At 42.2% G+C, this 22250-nt stretch overlaps 2 protein-coding genes across 2 annotated transcripts in view; one reads left to right on the forward strand and one right to left on the reverse strand.

Moving 5' to 3' along the window:
- Window positions 1-7187, forward strand: part of GAS2 (growth arrest specific 2) — a 65885-nt gene extending 58698 nt beyond the window's left edge. The window contains exon 7 of the mRNA XM_054390609.1: window positions 6969-7187. Coding sequence (XP_054246584.1) covers window positions 6969-7187 — 219 coding nt within the window. The remainder of the gene's footprint in view (window positions 1-6968) is intronic.
- A 6076-nt stretch (window positions 7188-13263) lies between these two features.
- Window positions 13264-18880, reverse strand: SVIP (small VCP interacting protein). The gene is made up of 4 exons (XM_054390566.1): window positions 18800-18880; window positions 17753-17803; window positions 15430-15543; window positions 13264-14651 (listed from the first exon to the last, which is right to left on the reverse strand). The coding sequence occupies exons 1-4, from the start codon at window positions 18860-18862 to the stop codon at window positions 14637-14639; spliced, it is 243 nt and encodes an 80-aa protein (XP_054246541.1). The 5' UTR covers window positions 18863-18880; the 3' UTR covers window positions 13264-14636.
- Between the last annotated feature and the right edge of the window lie 3370 nt (window positions 18881-22250).

Genomic DNA, 22250 nt, shown 5'->3' on the forward strand with positions numbered 1-22250 from the left:
AGTAATAGCCAAATTTTGGAAAGGAGAACAGCAGATATGTGCAGTTGCCATTTTCTATTTCATGCATCTCATGTTTAAATTGCCTTGGAGGTATTTACACATGCAAATGATTATTTGGATTTCTTTTGCACTTGCATACACAAAGCCTGCTGTTCTTTTGATCTGAAACAACCTTTGAAAAAATGACTCAGTGAATTATAGGAGGCTTCTGATACATATTTAATGTAAGGCCTGGTCTATATATGCTTTGAAGGTGAGACTCTATGGCTGCCTCACCTGGCAAATCTATCAGGCTTTCAGTGTCTCAGCAGCCACTGAAAATCATTTCAGCTGGAGCTATACTAATACCTTTTTTTGTATCACTTGTTTAAGTCTTTAACTTCTTTTAGTCCCCCCAGCCTGTATGTCAGTCAGTAAACATGGAGAACGTAAGTGTGGTGCTGTTGCTGAAGTGGTTGAGAACTTTATTAGGTTCTACTTGAAAACTGAGCTCCCTGTTCAGTGACAAATATCACTTGGCACAAAGCAATAAAAGTTACTTTGGCCAAAAATAGAGATTTAGGGATTCTGATGAATGCCTCCATTCTGGTTTATTTTCCACCTTTAATATTTACTGTAAACCCAGGAATGTTTGCATTTGATTTGTTTCAGGAATATTGACTTGAACCAATGAAGCCTATAAAATGTTTCTGAAGTATTATTCCATCCCATTCTTTCTTTATACAACATAGTGTAAGAAATCATTTCAGTAAACTGCTTGGATACCTATCAATGTGTTTGATACAGCTCAAGATAGAACAGTAAAGTAAAGTTCTTTGTAATTCAGAAAGTGTCTTAATTATAAAGTCCAACTGGAGCACTGCTGGAAATACTGTGGCAAGCAATTAGCCTGCACTTTTAATCATAGAATGGCTTAGGTTGGAAGGGACCTCAGAGATCATCTACTCCAACCTCCCTGCCATGGGCAGGGATGCCTCTCAACTAGACTCAGCTGCTCAAGGCCTTGTCCAACCTGGTAGAGGCATCCACAACCTCCCTGAGCAACCTCTTTGAATCTCACCACACTCATACTGAAGAACTTCTTCCTCAGATCCAGTCTAAACCTACTCTCCCTCAGCCTAAAGCCATTCCCCCTTGTTCTATTGCTAGACAGCCTTACGAAAAGTTCCTCTGCAGCTTTCCTGTAGGATCCCTTCAGGTATTGGAAGGCAGCTCTAAAGTCCCCCCAGAGTCTTCTCTTCTCTAGTATCTTTTTTTTTTTCTTTTTTTCCCAAACTTTTTTTTTTCAAGCAGAGCTTTCTTATAATGCTTTCTTTTCCAGATTCATTTAGTGAGAGAGATTCATTTAGTGTGATTTACTACACATAAATCCTTAAAAATGAGAGGGAGCTGTAAATCCAGCGAGCTATTTTTCCTGCCATTATCATGGTGTCTGTAGAGAGGGGAAGTGTAGGCTTCTTTATTGGGGTTTCAGAATGACACTGCATTTAGAAACTCAGTGGGAGTCCCTAAATGAATCCATATGGAATGACTGAGTGATACAAGTTGCATCATTTTGAACTTTGAAAACTAGTTAGACATCATCCGAAACAGTTTTGTATAATACTGTACCCTGAGGGAAGCTGGGTGATATGTGACTTAATGAGGGATGACAAGGAAAAATGAGGAGAGCATTTTTCCTGTTCTTCAGGTGGGGAAAGATTTTTCTAAATTATTTTTTTAATTATTCTTATAATATTTTTTCCCTTACTACAGTTGGATCATAAGATAATGCAGGTTGGAAAGGACTAATATACTGTTTCCTGCCAAAATACACATTAATATACTGCAAGTAGATTACTTCAGCTTGGATGAATAATTAATATCTGAATTGGCTACATAATTTGCACTTTTCCAGCTTTGTAGAGTTGAGGTTTAATTTGAATTCCTTAGATGTGCACTTAGGCACACAAGTGAGGTCTTTAAAGTCTGAAACAAGCTTTATGTTTTACCTGACTCAAGCTTTTCTCTGAAAAGACAACACACAGGTTCAACAGCAAGAGGAGAATGAAAGCCAAGAAAAAGAATACTTGGAGGGAAGCATTCTGGCTTTCCAGCTAGAAATTGGTTTCCTTCCATATCCTCTTGAGAATGATCCCCAGAGGTCCCTTCCGACCACTACCATTTTGTGATTGCGTTACTGGCTCCCACCAGTCTCTGTGTCCATGAGGGTGAACTCCATGTAGATAGCAGCAGTCATGCCTCTTACAAAACGTATGATACAGTGGCTGTAAACCTTTTAAAACAGGAATGTTATCTACATCTAACCTGACTGCTATTTAAATCTGATGGTTCTCCAGGATTTTGCTTTAAGTTTTATATGCACTCCAGAGGTGAAGCTGCATAATGTCTGCTAACAAGGCAATTACCTGGCTTGCAGCAATTAATGCGTGGACTATTACACATTCCTGGTGGTGTTTTCAGGTCATTCAGTTCTCAGGGAAGTAGAAAAACTGCATACAGCAAGTCACCTACAGATTTCTGAAAATGCACTGCCCCATTTGGTGCAAACAGCTACTGCCACCTCCATGCATTTACTGCATGGGTATACTGGAAACAAGGAAACTGTCAACATAGTGACATGAACAGTTTATGGAAATAGGAGGTTGCTGAACATCACTATGAAGTGCCACTAATCCATGATCTACAAGGCAGCACTGCAGCTCTTTCCCTCTTGTCCAAGACGTGCTCATGTCAGTTCTCCTCAAACCTCCCTGGAACAAACAGAAATCCTAACTTCAGTCTGCTGCTGCCTTGCCCAATCAGAAGCCAGCCACTTGCAGCACATGTTGCATATCTGTCTAGTTTCTCTCAATTTCTTTTTTTTTTATCAAATTGACTTTCAGACCAATTGTCAGGCCTTTGTCAGACCAATGACAGGCTCCTTCAGGTGTCTCCAGTGTCCTGCTCTTGGCTAGCCCCAAGTCACATTGAACCTGTACATTGAACCTGTTTGAGTGGACTGTTAGCACTACCTATTAATGTGAACTTTTATGTGTCCTGGTGACTGTCAGGTGTGTTGAACAACTATCATCAGAGCTTCTTTGAAGGCATACAGCTAGATAGGCTCCTCTGCACGTTGCCAGTCTTTCACAGAGTCTTTCTCAGGGCTTCAGACCAGGTCCCTTGTATGCTAAGACAGGAGAAACAAGGGTTCTGTCTGCTGAGTCCAAAACACTCATATGCAGTGAAAATTAACTGAAATGTGTTGAATTCTTCTCCTTCCCAATCTCATTAACATCTCACCTGTGGAGTGCAAAACTGCCTCTGCACAGCCACTGATGTGATGCCTAGTGTTATTTTGCCAAACAGCTTTGGATTTTGTGGTCCATATTCTCTGAGTAGGTAGCCTATGTTGTTTCTGAAATTGGCCTAAATTCACACCAACTAACTCCAGGCTATGGTTTGTTTTAGGTTTGGCTTCCAGAGCCAAGGCCAAGCTCCTTTCAAGGCAGTACTATTCTTTCTGTTGGCTTTTGTCAGATCCATATTGCGCAATTCCTTCTCCTCTCCCTGAACATACTCTTTAAGAAAGTTATAATGTAATCTGGAGAATAACAACAGTGGGCCAGATTTTCAGTTCCTATGAAACAGGACAACATTTTTTCTGTTCAGGTCAATAAAACTGTGATTATTTGCATGAGCTTCTTATCTTTACATACAGCCTCATACCTCTTTAATCAACCATAAAGTTCTCTGAACTTACTTCAGTGAAAACCAGAGCTGTTTAAGCTATATTTCACTTTGGTGCCAAAGTGACACCTTAGCTCATGTAATTTTTATTGCCTATCTTCCACGTTATCCCTTGATACAGGCTCAATGCATACCAAAAAATCTGTAACTTCCCCCTCTCCAATGCTATTGTCTGGTCATCTGTTTCCTCATAGGTTTGCTTCACCCTAGCTTCAACTACAGCACAGATTCTAGAGGGAACAGCTTTTCTGACAGCCCTGCTTCAGACACAACTGAAACAATGAAGATTTATGGCAATCGTAAACATGTGTTGGGTTTTATTTTACAGCAAGGGTTTTTTCTGTTTCAACTGGGCAGAGAACAGTGTGAAAATACATGTATATCATAAATTTATTTACATTGGGAACTGACAATAAACTTTTATTATGGTAGAATCCAACTTTTTCTTTCTCAGAGATCTCATGCAAAAGAAAAGCAGAAAAATCTCCAAAGTCTCATTTTGACCAGAAGTATGTTGGGGAGGAAATGACTTTTTCAGTAGAAAGTAGAGCAAGTTATTTAACTATTATTTTTTTTTTTTAAATCTTTTTTTTTTTTTTCTTCTTGAAGATAAATCCTTTATACTTCTGTGAACCTGGGGCAATTCTGAAGCTAGCAGATTTATGCTGGATGTATGCTGGTGTTAGTAACATCAAAATGCAGCTGTAGGAGTAAAATGATGCTTTTGTGGCCAGCACAGCATGGACAATGACTCTACTTAGGCTGCAGGAAGACCCAATCTCTATAGAAAGCACATATTCAATGAATTTTCTTATAGCATAATAAAGAGAAAAGGGAGGAAAGACAGAAGATGTACATTGAACCTGAGCAACAGGAAATAACATACCAGCAGTAGGTTTTATTTGTCTGCACAGTAGTCTCTAAGGGAAATGGAAACCAAATATACTTTTTGCTAACTTTCCATTCCTAACTCTTAATCAAAAGTCCAGATACTAACTGCTCTTGGAACGTGAAACCCCCTGTGACAATGTGTGGAAGCTGAAATTCAGCAAGTTAACTCCTTCCCACATCGTGTAGTGGACCGAAACTGTGCTTCAAATGTTTTAATGTGAAAAGTTTTGGGAACATTTTTAAAATGCTTTTGTTTTTTGGCATTGAAAGAGGAGGAAGTTGCTAAATAAAGCTTTCTAGATTGTTGTCTCAAGGCTGTGTCACCATTTGAACTGCAACTTTCAAACTTGATGTAAAAACCATTTCTTCTTTCGTAATACATTGTCCAGACTAAAGACAGGTTTCAAATCCCATACAGCTGAAGGCTGATCATACCTTTGCCAGTTCAAAATGAAGTCTTGAAACTAAAATACAAAGCCTGAGATGAAAAGGTGTGATTGGCAAAGATTGTGAGTCTGATTCTGCTTTCATACCCTTGTCAATCTAGAGTAAAACCTCATGTGCTATTGCAGAGCCTAACGCTCCTCTAACTCAGAGCAAGAGTCTCAGGACTCTTAGTTAATACAGCTAAGAGCACTGGAGTGTGCTGTCGTTGGGATGGATCAGAAGGGACTTTCTTCTTCAGTACCTGTGAAGCTGAGTTGAATTCCCACTGTTTCATACAACACCCAAAAATGCAGAAACAAGAATTCCTTTGCATTGAAACGTTTGAAACAAAAACTTTCAAACCAGATTTCATCTGCAGCTGCTTGTTCAAACGAAGAGTTTGATTCCTTATGAACTTACCCTGGTTTTCAGATTTCAAAAGGCTGTACAGCTTGCCATGCTTCACTCCAGGTGGCTCTATCTCCTCGTGTAACAGAAGTCAAACAATGTATGTTCAGGCTGGGGTGGGCAGTTTGTTGGCTGGGTTGTTTTTACTAAGAGTTAAATCTTTGCCTTTTATTATCTGTGATTGTGTTTAACAATTTCTATTTTGTTGTCTATGCTATGTGTACTAACCTGAATTAAGCCTTGTGTGCCATGTAAGGCTCAGCTGCAAATACTGTCAGCTCTCAAAGGAGTTTTGGACATGGAGAAGAGCCCATACACACATCTCAGCCATAAATCCAAATGTCATTACCCAGCCTACATTAAACATCTTCTAGCAGGCCTTTTACAGGGCCAGTTTGTAATTTCTGGCACTGAATGGTGTTTTGCATTTCATGAGATGTACCAATCAAAGCATTCTTCAGCGTGTGATTTAAGATGTGGATTCTATAGTATATGCTGCTTTATGATGCTTCACTGGTATTTATTTGACTGTTCTCTGTGGAGAACTGGAGGAGAGAAAGTGGTGAAACTGCCAACTGGAGTCACAGGTGCAGGCATGGGAGAAGTTACATTGGTGCTTGGCAAAAATATTTATTTGAGTTTAGGCAGAAAATGTGTGGATCTGGAGGATATACATCAGAGGATATACATCAGAGACAGGTACCTAATTTGGCACTTAGATATCCCTCTCAACCTGAAACTCCTTTGTAGGTCAAGCTCTAATGTTTCTGGAATAAAGGCAGCAAGCAAAAGCAGTAAGAGCTTGGGGACTTTAATTGTATTTCCTTTCTCAATTCAGATTTCACAACTCTGTAAAATTCAGATATCTCCAAGCAGTTCCAGATGCATTATTTCTGATGTCCTTCACTAGGCTGATTTAATGGCAGCATTAGGCTATTTTAGGTAGACTGTATGTCAGCAATGTTAAATTGTTAAATTGAATGGCCCTTTGTTTTCTTAAATAACTTTGCTATTTTAGGAGATAGAGGAGATTGGTTTGGTTGTTTGCCCTTCACTACTGCTTTTATATAGATCTCTGCCCTGTAAAGAAAAGGCAGCTACCAAGACATATAAACTGGTGTCTCTAGCAATATATTTTTACAAAATTAACCTGAAAAACATTCTTGTGCCCTAACATCTTTATCTGAAATGGATGAAGAACAGGAACAATCTGTGCTACAGGACTAGAGAGACATGTGGCATTGTTTACATCAACTATGAAACTTTTCAATTTTGAATACAGTCTCATTTTATTGCAGGTTTTTCAGTTTACTTATTAAATTCAAACAGAAGCCACTCTACTTCCTTTCCTTTTATTATACAGCAGGCTAGTGACTTACATCTGTGACTTTTAATTAAACATAGCTGCTTTTTTTTTTCCCAATAGGAAAAAAAAAAAAAAAAAGTGATTTCCCAGTGAATGGTTCCCTCTCAAGAGCTTTTGGGTTTTCTTCCTGTCTCTGTTATTTCAGATGCTGCACAACAAACACGTGATGGTTCGTGTTGGAGGAGGATGGGAGACTTTTGCAGGTTACTTACTGAAGCACGACCCCTGCCGAATGTTGCAGATCTCCCGAGTGGATGGGAAAACTTCTCCAATCCAGAGCAAGTCTCCAACCCTCAGGGACATGAATCCAGACAATTATCTGGTTGTTTCTGCCCATTACAAAACCAAGAAGGAGATTAAGTGAAATAAGCTTCTCATGTGATCGGGACTCTATGTACGTAGGTCCAAATTCTTTTTCTCAAGTGTAGTAAATTTAGTTTCTGCTTTAAAAAAGGACTTTGGAAGATTTAAGACAGACTGGAAATGGCAACCCATTCTGAAGATCTTTTTGAATTGTAGAACTATTTATTTCTAGTACTGTATCTTTTATAGCAAAATACCCTTGCTAGGCTAATTACTACAATCAGATAAGAAATAGACATATATATTTTTAGCCAAATTATTACTCTTTAATACCTGAATGTATACTTAGAGTTCCATAAAGGAGCAGATCCTGTTAATGGAAGAAAATACACACTACAATATATTTGTATGAAAATCTTATTACATTGAATCCTTGACTGTTAGACTAGGTAAGAAATATATATGCAGGTGGGAAATGACTATTTGTGGAAATTATTTGGTAATGCCTCTTGAAATGAAATAAAAATTGACTATTTTTATGGGTTGCAAGACTTTCTTAGCCAGTAGAATATAAAGACTTATTGCATGCCAAGCAACTTCCCAAAGTGATTATTTTAAACAACAAAAAAGCCCAAGAAAAAAAAACCCCACACCTTCTACTCTTTAAAGCTGAAGACAATGCTCAGTGCTAGATCTATATGTAGAGCCTTCCTGTTTTTTACCATCTGCCCAGTATAGAAGCAGGGGGAAGTTGAGAGGTTGCCCCTTCCTCTGCCAGACAATAGCAGTGTACTAGTGGGGTGATGTACTGCAACCCACAGAGGCATCCATAAAAGGTGCTCAGCCCTTTGACCCAAGGAGGAGTTTCAGAAGATGCTAGTCCCTCCTGAATCACAAACACTGTTCCTGAATCTGAGCTTTTCCTTCCCCTTATTTTCAGTTTTGCTGGTCCTGCCAAATGTGAAATATTCATTACCCTGTCAGTAGAGTGATTCACCTTCTTGTAAATCATTCACACACCTCTAAAATAGCTAAAGGCGTATGGGGGCTTAGTTCATTATTTTGGCTACTTTTCTGTGTTTATAGTTGATAATTTATGTGCCTTGTAATGTCCTAGAAAAATCATTTTATAGGAATATTTCACTGACTGTATAAATTTGAGCAGAACTCAGTCGTTTCATTAAAAAGGAAATAAAATTTTTTAGAATACTTGGACATTTTGAAAGTCGTCTTTGCTCTTTGTAATCTGTGTTCCTACACTTCACTGCTACCAACTGGATGCCTGCAATATACAATACTGCTCACTAACCTAGAAATGAGCTCCAGAGCGATCAGGACAAGCATTCACTTACTACAGAGAGCAGAAAAATACCTGGATGTTATTAAAAAATAATTTTACTTTGCAGAGAAGAGAAAAAGAAATAAATCAAAAGCATTCCTGAAATAATTTTTTAAGTACCAGCTGGTATTTTTTCAGTATTTTTTGCAAGTTTAATTTTACATCATGTCATAGAATCATAGAATGGCTTAGGTTGGAAGGGACCTTAGAGATCATCTACCCCAATCTCCCCACCATGGGCAGGGACACCTCTCAACTAGACTTAGCTGCTCGAGGCCTCATCCAATCTGGCCTTGAACACCCCCAGGGAGGAGGCATTCACAGCCTCCCTGGGCAGCCTATTCCAGAGTCTCACCACTCTCATACTGAAGAACTTCTTCCTCAGTTCCAGTCTAACCCTGCTCTCCCTCAGCTTCAAACCATTCCCCCTTGTCCTGTCTCTAGTCACACTCATGAAAAGTCCCTCTGCAGCCTTCCTGTAGGATCCCTTCAGGTATTGGAAGGCAGCTCTAAGGTCCCCCCAGAGTCTTCTCTTCTCCTGGCTGAACAATCCCAGCTCCCTCAGCCTATTCTCATAGCAGAGGTGCTCCAGCCCTTGGATTATCTTTCTGGCCCTCCTCTGGACTCGCTCCGTGTCTTTCTTACAATAGGGACACCAGAACTTACATCCTTATGATCCATTCCTGTGGGTTTAAAATTAACAGCAAAGTATCCCCTGGCTGGGCAGGGTCAGATTTTCTCTCATGTTCCATGCCTTGTTAAAATCAGCACATTGCATCTGAACTGTTCTACCTCACCATCTACAAATCCCCAGTACATACACATAGCTCATAGTGCCTGGGTACAGTGCAAGATTCCAAATGTGGTTCTAGAGAGAGAAACTGCAGCCTTTTATTTGTATTTTGAGACAGTTTCTAGGAAGATTAAACATCTACTGAAGCAGTAAATCCTTTGAAAAGCCGTAGGAAGACTGAGTTCTCACAGAAGCAGTGTCTGTAGCCCTTATGGGAGTGGAGAACAGGCCACAACCAGCATCACTTTTTAAAAAGCATCATGGCTAAAAAAAAAAAAATAAGAAAAGGTAAATAATGATTTTAATAGATACACTTAGAGATCTGTTTCCAAATGAACAGAGAAGAAAAAAAAAACCCAAAACATTTGTGAGGCTGTCATTTTGTCTATTTTGAAATAATTGTTACTTTTAAATCCACAAATAGCTGTATTTCTGTCATCCAAGAATCAGTTTACATTGATAGGAAGGTTTGTATCTAAGATAGTTGAAGGTGTTTGCATGTTAAGAAACCAAAAGCAGATAATGATGGAAAAGAAAAGGTATTCTTAGGTTTACTTTAATACTGAACTTCAATCCTGGTAAATCCAAACCAAGATTTTGAATTCAACATGAACTGCTTTAAATGCTTGGACTGCAGCAACCAAAATAGGGATTTTTTTTTGAGTCAACATGCTCAGACATCTTCTAAACCCCTATTTCCTGACTTAAAACTTCAGCTTGGCCAGTTTGAGAATGCAGGACCTTTAAAAGACTTTTGAAAGCATTGCCTCTTCCAGCTAGTCTCTGTAAAAGGCTTGCAGAAAGGATTAGCTGAATTTGAGGCACCTGGTGTGGGTGTGGGCCTGGGCAGCAGAGGAGGAAATTAAAGCAGAAGCATCAATTAACCATCAAGAAAAAAAAACCCAAAAAGAGACATAGAAGGCTAAGAGGCCCTGGAGGAAGGAGCTGGGAGAATGTTGCTCAGAAGGTAAGTGTTGTGCATCTGATCAACAGTATTTGGTTCATGCACTGTGCCCTGTAGCTCTGTAGAAGTTGGGGGTGTGGGAAGGTCTGTTGGGAGCCAAAGGCTCCATTTGTAAAGCTAAAGCTGATCTGCAAACTCTTGTTGGAAGAGGTGTGGCTGTTGTTGCAGTGATGAGGGCAAAACAGGCTTCATGGAGAAAGTATTTGGAGAGAAAAACCAGCTGCTTCTGATGATACTTAGAGGTTTCTATGCCAAAATTGATGGTGTTAAGGTATCTGGTGTAGATTTCTAGAAGTCTTAACTGAGTGGATAAGTACCAGCAGGAAGGATCTGCAGCTCTTCTCTGGTCTGCTGAGAGCGTGGAGGGAGGGGGTGATATGCTGAGATGTTGAAATAACCTTGAAGGATGATTATGATGGAGAGTGTTATGGAATGGTTTTAGCTGGCTCTGCTGCTGTGTAACTCAGCTAAATGTGAGTGCTGAGGAGGCTGAAGGTCGTAAAAATTGAACTGTTACACAGCATCACAGAATGTTAGGGGTTGGGAGGGACCTCGAAAGAGCATCAAGTCCAACCCCCCTGCCAGAGCAGGATCACTTAGAGTAGGTCACACAGGAATGCATCCAGGTGGGTTTTGAAGTCTCTTCTTGAAGTCATTATTGGGTCATAGGAAAAACCCCATGAGACCTCCTGTTGGCTCTGGGTATGTGTCTGTGCTAAAACTGAAGATGGCTAAATGACTCAAGAATACTTTAAAAACTATTAATATTGTATAATGTCAAATAAACGTCACCATCCTGGAAGCAGTTCAGAAACAGTTTGGAAATGGAACTGTAACATCTGGTACTGCTCATTAAAGGAGGTACCTTCTGGCATCTTGCTGTTCATACATTACCTGGAGTTTTTTCTTCCAAGTGGGTTTATTTGCATAACTGATTGAGGATGAGAAGGGGTTTCCATATCTCTATTGCAGTGATAATTGCTCCTTCCTTTTTGTTGCCACCTTTTTTCTAGCAGCATCTTAGTGATGATACAGAAAATCTATGGAAACTAGTTCAAGGGCTGCTGGTGGGGTTGAGGGAAATAGGGACGCATCAAGCTATGCGTGGGAAGGTGCAACAAGTTTCTTATCACTTGCAACAAATTCAGTGTTGAGTCTTAAGTGTGCATTTTAGATCAGGGAGATGAGCTGTTTGCCACACCACAGTGTTACAAAGGCATCTGCTTGAGGTGCTTCCAAGGGTTTGGTTCTTTTGGGGCTTAATGTTTTGTTCTGCTTTGTTGGCTGCTGATAGGCAGCACCTGACAGGGCAGGAGGTAAAGTGCTTTTTCTTGGCTTTGTGTCTCCTGCTGTCTTGGCCTGTGGTATGTCAGGAATCTAAAGTAAGATGAAGCAGACACAGGCTATCACATGAACATTTATGGGGCTGGAGAGGTTTTTCCATCCTAGTCTGGTCGCTGGCACCACTTGTGCTTGATGAGCTGTGTCCCAACAATTTAGTCTGTCACTGTGCCAAATCCACAGGCTGAAGTCACCCATTTTCCTAAGGGCCCAGAGTGGTGCTCTCCACTCTTGTGGAGATGCAGCTTCTGCATCCTCCCAAACCTCAGGGAGCTCTGCCCCAAACACTCTCCCTGCCATGATTTGTGTATTTTAACAATGTGCAGTAGCAGATGGCTTCACTTTCTGTTACTGCAAGAGACCATGCTGGTGCAGTCACTGCAAGCCAGCCCTTGCATTTCAGCTTCTGAGCACCGGGCTCTGTCTGATGGGTTTTTCAAGTGGTCTGCAAGGGAATGCTTTCAGAAGGTGGAGAGGAAAAGAGGTACAGTTGCTCTGCTGCAAAGCAAAGAAAATGTCAGCTGTTGAGGTATTTTGCATGAAGGGGTGTGTTTTAACAGCCTCTGAGGAGAGGTTTCCCCAGTTCTAGATGTTTACAAGAACAAAGTTCCTGTTGCATTTTGTGTTTTCTTGGTGCAGCTCTAAGTGGTGAGAGGAGAGGTGTTGATTTCTACAAGCAGAGAGCAGCTTGAATCTACATAGCTCTGAGCTTCAGCATTTCCACTTCAGGTAGCTCTCAGTTGTGTACTACCCAATTGCAGCATTTTCTGCTTTCATTCTCAACTGAAATTCATGTTCTCAAAAAACTTAAACCAGATTTCCCAGGCTGAGCTCAGGCTGGCCAGCTGAGCAGTTAGATGGCATTGGCATTGAAACCTCTTTTAAAATAGCTTTATCAATCAGGTTTGTAGTACTGACCTACACAGTTCCAAATCCTCTGATGTGTTTCCTAGCTGTAGGAGTAAATTTGACTTTCAAAACAAGGACTAGTGGGAAGCACAGACATATCTGGCTTTCACTTAAGGGATGTAGAGGAGTTTTCTTCCATGGTAGTTCTGCATTGCACCAATCATCACTTAAATACAAGGTACATTTATCTGAGGAGTTTCAGACCTTTTTTCCCACCTTCCTGAAATGCTGCCAGCCAGAAGCAAGCCAGCTGTCTTAGCAGGGCCAAAAGCTGGAGGAGAGGCAGGGTGGGTGTTCAGCCAGGGTGGCAATCTGTTACTGGGATGCACAGCACCTCTACTGATGACAGCACCTGGAGCAGAACTGAGCTTAGGCTGCCTAACAAGCATGGGCAGCAAGGCTGCTTCCCACTGGAAACTCCCCTGATCTTGACAGTGCTGGACCATCAGTGGGTAACCCAGGAACTCTGATTTACTTCATTAGGGTATTCCAGTGGCTTTTAATGGAAACCTTCATGATGTTAATCCAGGCACACACACTTGGTGGGTGGGTCAGGGCAATCATTCAGCAGGGCTTTGGATGAGACTGCTGTTTGTTTCCTCCCCTAATGGTTTTGGGGGAGCACTAAGACAGAAGAATGTATCAAGTTTGAACTAAACTTGATGCTAACTAAATGTTAAGTGCTGCATCAGTATTGTCTTTGTAGGACACCCACTGTGACTGATGCTAGACTGAAACCCATATTTGAAATTCAGGTTTAGTGTTTTTATTATAATTTAATGCATCTGCATTAGACTTAAAAAAAATCACTATGACCAGTTAATACAGTGAAGAGAGCAACAACCAGCAATCAAAGGAAACAGAAGGCATTCATCTGCCAAGGACACAGCTTCCTAGCCCAAAGGCCATTATGTTAACATTGAAAAGTCTTCCTTTTCTTCTCAGTTCTGAAGGCTAAGCTAGGAAACTCATTGTGTCAGGTCTGCAACCCTAAAACAGCATGAGACATTACTGGGGGAGGTAAAAGAAATATTTAGTTCAAGGGGGACAAAAAAAAGTTTCTGTAGCCTAAACTAGGTCAGAAATGGGGCCAGTGAGATGGCAAGACCAAGAGTAATGGTCTCTGGGAAAACTAGAGCTGGGATCTTAGTGTTGATCATGCTGTAACAAGCTTCCTTCTAACAAAGCAGTGGCTCAAGGAAACTAGTTTGCCACTAGTTATAACACCCTAGTTTGGGTAGCCCTAAATAATCAAAGACAGCTTCACATTTGGGAAAGGGATTACAGACATTGCTGAACAGAGAATAAAAGCAACAGAGCTTTGGCCATTTAGCAAACCTTGCAGTGCTGTAACACACCCACCTCCACAGCACAGAATCTTCAGGCAACAAAACCATCCAGAGATGATGTAAGAAGTCTTTTGCAGAATCCTGAAAGTGCAGCACTGCCCTCTTGTGGTAACATAGGCCAACAATTTACAGCATTCATTTCATGTTTAACTTCCAGTAAATAAATACTTACAGACTCCAAAGAAATCCCTATCAGAAAATGAGGAGAACAAATCTTAGACTCCTAATAAAACAGCCTTCTTGCTAGAAGTATGACAGGGTTTATAAAGGTTTCTAACTTTTAACTAGTGTCACAAAATGCTTCCATTTCTAAGGACCTGCTATGACTCTGATGTCTTATGTAAAAGGCACTAAATCCCTAAGCAGTTCAAAGGTCACTAGGAAGCTGAAGAGAGATGCTGTCACCCACACATTATTCAAATATATATATTTATGAATAACCTTCTACATGAGGGCTTAGAGAAAGGTTTAAACCAGTCATACCCAGACAGACGTCAACTGGCCAGACAGCACACATATCCTGACTGACTACAGCTAAAGAGGTCACTTCGATGGGAAAAAACCCACCTCACTCCCTTGACAGGGAAGTAGTAAAACATGCACATAAAGAAACTAACAAACTGGCCAAAACTTAATTGTTCAGAGTTAGTTCTTAAGTTTCTTGGTGTATATATCCACAGCTCTTCTCCCACAATGGCAAAGTACTGCTGAGTGTTCAGATGCAAAGCCACATAATGAGTAAGTGCCACTTGGCTGCAGACACTGGCAAGTCACTGGCAGTAAACATCAATCTTCTCTTCTGAACTCTTCTTTCTTTATCCAACCTGCCACTGAAGACAAGAACAACAAAACACATCACAGGTTTATATAAAGATATGGGAGAAAAAGAAAAAAAAGCCCAAACCAAAAAACTCCCTCCTCAAAGACCACAAGGTTCTCTAAAGACAATAAATTCCCCATCCTAACACCTTTTATAGTCAGGAATTGTGGAACAAGCAGCTCCCCAGGGGTCAAGTTAAACCAGCTCTTGTCCCCTAAGTCATCTACAGCAATAAGGGTAAGAGATGAAGGCTCATGAAGCCTGTGCAAAGGTGCAGCTATTGCCTTGGAGAGAGTCTAACTCTCAAGTCTCTGCCTGACCTTCTGAGACAAAGTTTACATTAGGAAAGTAGTAGTAGCAGCAGTGAAGTTCATCAATAGCTATGGCAGCACTGTATGGCTCTTTTGTAAAGCCAGAGATGAAACCCAAAGCCATTAGCCTGCTTAGTTCAAGTATTTTCTATGAAGAGAAGAGAGGCAATCTCAACCCATTCTGAAAAAGGACACCAAGTACAGGTCAACCCAGTGAGGTCTCTAATGTTGAGAGTGCTGTAAAACTGATGCATCATAGGTGGAGAGGAAAAAAAGCCCCCAGCTCTGTGCCATTCTTGCTGTTTTTGCATCCCAGAAATGAGAACACTGTGTACTAAGGACACATGCTTCCATTTCTTTTCTCTTTTCCTTCCCCTTGGTTTTAACCTGAGTTACTCAGTCCTGCAGATGACAACAAAACAGGGCTTTCTCAATGAGCAGATGGACAGCTGCGTTGTATTTCCTTTTTAAACTTACTCTCAGTCCTCCTTCTCCTCCAGGACCTGAAGCTGCCATTCTTTTTTCTATTTCTTCCTGTTTCTTTTTCTTTTGCTCTACAGAGTAGGTGTTCTTAATGCCTCGAGAGGAAGCCTAGGAGAAAACACATTTGTGTAAGACAAGCTAGGGTTTTTTTGGGGGATGCAAACCAAACTGCAAGTCTTGGCAATGCTGTTTTGTGAACTCCAGTTTGTGTGAAAAGACTGAAACATGAAATAATGCTACTGTAATATCAATGCAGAGATGTCAGAATACCTCTTCACTGTGAGGGTGGTGAGACCCTGGCACAGGCTGTCCAGAGAAGCTGAGGATGCCTCCTCCCTGGAAGTGTTCAAGGACAGGCTGGAAGGGGTTTTGAGTAACCTGGTCTACTGCAAGGTGCCAGAAAGTTGGAACTACATGATCTTTGAAGTCCCTACCAAACCACACCAGTCTATGATTCTTCATACTGTGAGCTCCTGGTCCCACAGGTATGTGACAGTGGTTTTGTTTCACATTATTTACATGCAGGTGACTAATGTAATTATGTGTACCTGCTTTGCATCCTAAGATGCAAAACCAGAACCTCCCTTCCCAGAATTCCCATGATTTTTTTTAGCCTGCATTTTTTTCCTAGTGTCAGGGCCTATCCTTGCCTTTGCAAACAGAATTGACTGGGAAGAGATGATTTAGGTAGACAGACCATCAAAGAACCTTAGGTGTTTTATCTTCTGTTCACTTCTTCCACCACTTTTTATCAGAAGGCTACCCAGATAGGATCCAGATGATGGAAATTATAATGACAGCTTCTATTCTAACATTCAATAAACAGTCACAAGCCCTGTACAGCTACTGCAGAAATCAATGGGAACTTTCCATGCAGGGGAGAAAGAAAAGGTTGTGTTAGTGCTAGCCCAGGCTATAAAACACTCAGCTTCTAAACTGTGATCTGTGAGAAATGATCTCTGTGATGGTCTCTCTTCAGACTTCTAAGTGCTAATCTTACCAATAAGGACTAAGTTACTTCAACTCTGTACTGTCTAGTTCTAGGCAACTGGTCTTCCAAGGGAGTTAGGTACCCCAGACTTTATGTAGAGCACCCCAAGATGAAGAACACTTCACGTGACTTCAGGCTGAATTTCATAATGAACAGCAGGCACAAGAAGCACTAAGCAGAGCAGGACATCTGATCTACTCCCTTGTCCTTTGAGGGGAAACTGAATTGGGTTGTTTGCAAGACATCTCCATTACTCAACATTTAGAAGTTAAAATGCCCTCAAAGATAGTCTTGAAAAACCTTGGTAGATGTTTTATCCCCTTTATTAAAAAAAAGACAGACAGTGATAGTTGCATTCTTTTTTAGCAACTTAATGGCTACCACAAAACTTCAAAGCCATCCATAACCCAATTTGCTTCATTCCTCCTTCCTCCCAGGAAAGATCTTAGCCATTTAAAATATGAATGGAGGTGTTCCCCTTTCACACACTTCTCAAAAGCATGCTTCCTACAGTTACACCTCAATGCTTTCCAATTTCATACTACACGTGGATTGCTTTTAGTATGGAGCCTGACACAAAATCAAGAGTTTTTAAGGACTCTGAAGCATCACTCAGCTGTTGCTCCACTTATTCACCAAACTCTCTTACAACCAGGTCAACATGGTCCTTATCAATACTAGTCAATTTGTAATTCAAGCCTTCTCCAGAGGTATGGAAAGGAAGAAATAGATTTGCTAGCTTTGCATTCTACTAGAGTGTTTCCATCTTTCTACATTTAAGGATGCTGAAGTAGTTAAAGCTTAGCAGCTTTAGGGGAAGAATAAACTAATACTTCTTTGTTGGAGCTGAGAAACATGTTCAGGTGTTGCTGTCTTGATGAACTGAACTTGCAAGTGCCTATAACTTGTGTTTGTAAAGAAGTAAGAGTGCAGTACCACTTGAACTTGCCACCATGGCCATTGTGTGCCAACTGTTTTGAAATACTCCTCCATCTGTTGTTTGCAAGTCTTACAATGAGGAAAAAACAATGTTGAGCTTGTTCTTCCAGTTCTTAAGTTGCCTTTTTTTTTTTTAACTGCTGCAAAATTTCTCCCATCCAAACAATCTCAGTGATCTTGCAGTGGTCTTTGAGCACCTACTGAGCTGGAACACTCTAACTGTAAATATATGTAAAAAATGGTGTAAAAAGAATAATAGATGAAAACATGTCACTGTAATTCCCACAATCCAGGCACTACATCCAGTGTTCCCAAAGAAACCCTTGCTGTTTTCCCCATAAACCACTTAACTATATTTTGAACAAATAGCATATTATCAGACATTACCTCCATCTGCCTCTTTTCAGCAGCTTCTGCTAGCTGTCTTCTTTTTATTTCCTAAACAAAATGTGAAAGACAGGGAAATTTTATTCCAATACAGGCTGTACATACTTTTGAAAGTCTTAATTTTTCAGTATGACTCAAATCTGTACTGCAAACTGCCACAAAAAATGCCAAGCTAATTAGCATAGTTTTTCCCCTGCTCTGCCAGTCTGCAAGAACAAAGTACTTTAGTGACTAATATGCTAGAAGAGCAGCTGCTGCTATCTCCACTTAAACCCCACCACAAATCTGTATCCAGCCATTTCTGTCACACCTTCACTCCAAAAACCTCACACTGGAATGAGAAGGCTTCCAGCGTGTGAAATGTCTTTCGGGATTTTGAACAGGGGGAACGGGCTCCTTCTTCCCAACACAACTCTCAGGTGAGGGGTACAAAATCATGGAGATGTGTTCCTATCCGTTCAGGAGAAACTCCATCCTAGGGAGATTACTCGAAGTGAGCATCACTGTCCACTAGAGAGAAAGAGGCAGGTTTTCCCGTTTCGGGTCAAAATGAAATTCATCTCGCCCTTGCTGACGGCACGAAGCTTCTTGCCGTGAGATCCCTGGTCTCCACACAAGCACCCACGAGTGAGAATTGGGGTGGCTGCGGGGTGCCAGGCGCCAGGCTGTGGAGCGCCTGGGGTAGTCTAATCCCGGGCGGTCTCCGCTCCAGAGCCCAGGCTGCCAGGGGCCGTGTCTCCTCCGCACTGCCTCTGTAGTCTCGGGCATCCGTTCTGGGGCGCTGCGGCAGTCAGGAGGCCTCTGCCCGCGGGCTGCCATGGGGCCTGCCGCGCAGGTAGGCCCCGGCCCTGCGGCCCGACCTCCCTTTTCCGGCAGGCGGCCCCCGTTCCCCACCCTACCCCGCCCCAGCGGGGAGGGCCGCGGCTCCCGGCGCTCGTTCCCCCGTCCCTGTGCTGCTGGGCGTCACTGCACGCTGTTTACAAACAACCGAACGGAAGGAAGAAGGAAGGGAAACGCGCCCGGGCACAGTCGCGGCCCCGCACTCACCGGGTCGGGCGTCTCTACCACGTCCTTGACGGCGCCCCCCATGCAGGGCAGACACAGCCCCATGGTGGGACCCACCGCCGGCAACGGCCCCCGACCGGCGGCGAGGAAGCGGTGGCGGTCCCGGCCCCGCCCGCGGCCTCCGCCCGGCGGCGCACTCCGGCAGGGCCCGCCCCGTCATGGGGCTGGCAGCTGCGGCCCGACGCGCAGCCGGGGGCGGGCATGGCCGGCCGGGGCCCGCGGAGCGGCTGGAGGCCTGCGGAGGAGGAGGGTATTGCGGGCCCGCGCTAGTTCTGCCCTCCACCCCCGGGAGTTAAACTAAATGACGTTCACAACGCTAGGACACAAGGTTCAATAGTTAATTAATTTCCAGCTCGCCCCGGTGAAGCTGCCGCGGGCAGGCAGAGCCTGCGGGAAGCGCTTCCTCGGCCGGCGGCGTTGCCATTCGAAGGCCGCTGCTGCCGCCCGCTGGTGCTGAGCTGCCGGCGGGCACAGCTGCAGGTGGCCGGAGAGGCATATATTCAGCCTTTTATTCTATTGTGAATGGTTTGCTGTGGCTTACTGCCAGGAACTGTTGTGCAGCAATTGCTGGCCTTGCTGGCCTTCACTGGAAAACTCGGTGTCAGTACACAGAGGAACCCAAAAGCCTTTTCCTCTTTTCTGGTTCTCCCAGAATTTCTCTTAAAATGTTGCCTGCTTCTCTTCTAGTTATTTATAGCAAACTCCATCATTACTCTGTTCCAAAGCATTTCTTGATTTTGAGTGTTGGTGAATACATCCATTCCCAAGGGTTATATGAAGAGTATAATATAGAATGGATTCATAGTCATTGAGGTTGGAAAGACCTCTAAGATCATTGAGTCCAACCACCACCACCACCACCACCACGCTCAGTAAACCATGTCCTGAAGTGCCATTTCTACCCATTATTTGAACCCCTCCAGGGATGGTGACTCCACCACTTCCCTGGGCAGCCTGTTCCCATGCCTGATGATTGATGTATTCTCCATAAACAAAGTAACATACACTCAGCATCTCTCCTGCCACTGGGTTTTGAACAAGTTGTATCTTTTTGTAACAGTGTTCCTGTCCTGCAATTTACTCCATGAGCCTCTGATGTCATGTGTTTCTGTAAAATACTACTTGAAGTAGTTGTGTTTGTTCCCTGCAGCTATCATAAGCCATTGGGGAGGGTTGTCATGGGGCTAAACTAAGCACTTCACGCAAGTTAGAACATCACAGAATGACTGATTTATAGGAAGATTGAAGCATGCTTGGACAGAACTCTGCATAGAGACAGAGTACAGTTCTCTGGTAGTATGTGCTGGTAGGACAGCTAACTGAAAAGGTGAGAGGGTCAAGCAGGACTTCAGGTCTTTCCAAATGCCTGCATAAATATGGTAACAATTTCTTGTCCTGTAACAAAAGTTCATTAGGTTAACACTGAGGGTTTTCAAGGCTGATGTTTTTACTGCTCAAGTTTTAGGTATAATCTTGCAATGAAGTTACTTAAAGTCCTTTAATAAATAGTTCTTCTTGAGGCTTCCCAGAGTGAGCGTAAGGAAATTCTGAGGATGTGTAGTCTGAAATGAATTCAACGGGATCTTTGTGTCTTCAGGCATGCTGATAACCAGTGGCAGCTTGAAAACTAGATGCAAATTTAGATTGTTGGGGTAATTTGATTTCTACATGAGTGAAGAGCTAGCCTTGCTGTATTCTAATGCAATAGCAAATTTTAAGTAATCAGCTTTAAAATCACCACAACAAAAAAATCCAAACCACAAAACAAACCCAAAACCTTAACATTGACATTAATAGTAGCAGCACATTGCTTTTAAATGGGGCTGCTAGGCTGCCTGAGTTGATTTTTTTTCCCCCTCCCCCCTATCCATGTGATGAGTTCTGTGTAGTGAGTTTTGAATATTTGATTTAACAAGCAATACATCTAGAAAATGTCAGTGACCTTTCTGCAGGCTTTTGGCAGATCCTTAGAAGATTTGGCAATTTGTTGCTGGTTCATCTGTAACAGTTTAGTCACGGTGGCATTTGTGCAAGAACGGTATAGAATTGCATCTCAAGTCTGACGTTTGCCAGTGTCTCTTTTTGAAATCCAGCAGATGGTACTGTTGACACAAAAATTGCCTCTGTGTCCCAAATTTATAACCACACCTTCATTTATTGTGTTGTTTTGACATTACAGTCTGTGTGGCTTTGAATAGGAAAGATGCTGCTGCTATCTCCTAGAATTCTGGAAGTGTCAGAAAGCTTTTCACAATAACTGGGGTGCATCAAGAGCAGAGTGTCCAGCAGATCTAGGGAGGTTCTCCTCTCCTTCTGCTCTGCCTTGGTGAGACCACATCTGGAATATTGTGTCCAGTTTTGGGCTCCCCAGTTCAAGAGAGTATTTGCTGGAGAAAGTTCAACAGAGAGCTGCAAGGATGACTGTGGGACTCGAGGACCTCTCTGTTTAGTCTGGAGAGGAGAAGGCTGAGAGGGAATCTTACCAACATCTATAAATATCTGAGGGGTGGGTGTCAGGATGAAGGTGCCAGGCTTTTTTTGGTGGTGCCCAGTGATAGGACAAGGAACAATAGGTACAAGCTAGAACACAGGAGGTTCCACCTCAACATGAGGAGAAACTTCTTTACTGTGAGTGTGCTGGAGCACTGGAACAAGCTGTCCAGAGAGGTTGTGGAGTCTCCTTCCCTGGAGACTTTCAAAACCCATCTGAATGTGTTCCTGTGTAGCCTACCCTAGGTGATCTTCCTTTGGCAGTGGGTGAAAATTAGCCTTTATGGGTGCTCAGTCTGCCCCATTAATTACTTTTCAATATCTCCATCGTGCTCAGTCTGCCCCATGAATTACTTTTTCAGTATCTCCATCTTCTGAAGCACTTCATGTCACTATGCCACTGCAGAAGAGAATCTTTCAAGTGTGAGGTCTAAAGGGGCACAAGGATTGTGGTGTTGAACTTTGAGTGTGGGAACTTATTGATAATGGAGGGTTTGTATCATTGAATGTAAATCTAGAGAGAGGATACATTTCTGAGTGACAGTTTAGAGATTTACCATGCTCATTTAATTATGTACAAAGAAAAGTAAAACTCATTCATGGTTGAATGGATTTAACTTGGGAATGTTCAGTTACTTATCATACCTCACTTCCAGCTAATAAAAACATTCATTTGAATTTTCAACTTGGTGAATTTTTCTTCAAGACAGGAAAGGTGACTGTAAGAGTGGCTGTGTGCAATTGTAACTGTGGTTTGGGAATCAGCAGTACTTGCTTTCACTACAGGCAGCTTCAAAGGCACTAAAGACAGGTGGCCTTCCCAGGAGAGGCACGGAACAGCTTAGTGTCAGGCTTTCTGCTGGAAAAGTAATTGCAACATCTATGGACGTTTGTACAAGTCTTTGTGGTCCTGATGTGTTACTCTGTAGTCATCAGCTATCAA

The sequence above is a fragment of the Indicator indicator genome, chromosome 21 (assembly GCF_027791375.1).
Source record: "Indicator indicator isolate 239-I01 chromosome 21, UM_Iind_1.1, whole genome shotgun sequence".
Classification (NCBI taxonomy): domain Eukaryota; kingdom Metazoa; phylum Chordata; class Aves; order Piciformes; family Indicatoridae; genus Indicator; species Indicator indicator.

What these genes read in the sequence shown, in the direction of transcription:
- SVIP (XM_054390566.1), bottom strand. Translation starts at nt 18,862, where the DNA reads ATGGGGCTGTGTCTGCCCTGCATGGGGGGCGCCGTCAAGGACGTGGTA. An exon ending in TGGTAGAGACGCCCGACCCG is followed by an intron (nt 17,804 to 18,799) that starts GTGAGTGCGGGG and finishes CATTTTGTTTAG; the next exon opens with GAAATAAAAAGAAGACAGCT. An exon ending in CTGAAAAGAGGCAGATGGAG is followed by an intron (nt 15,544 to 17,752) that starts GTAATGTCTGAT and finishes GTTTTCTCCTAG; the next exon opens with GCTTCCTCTCGAGGCATTAA.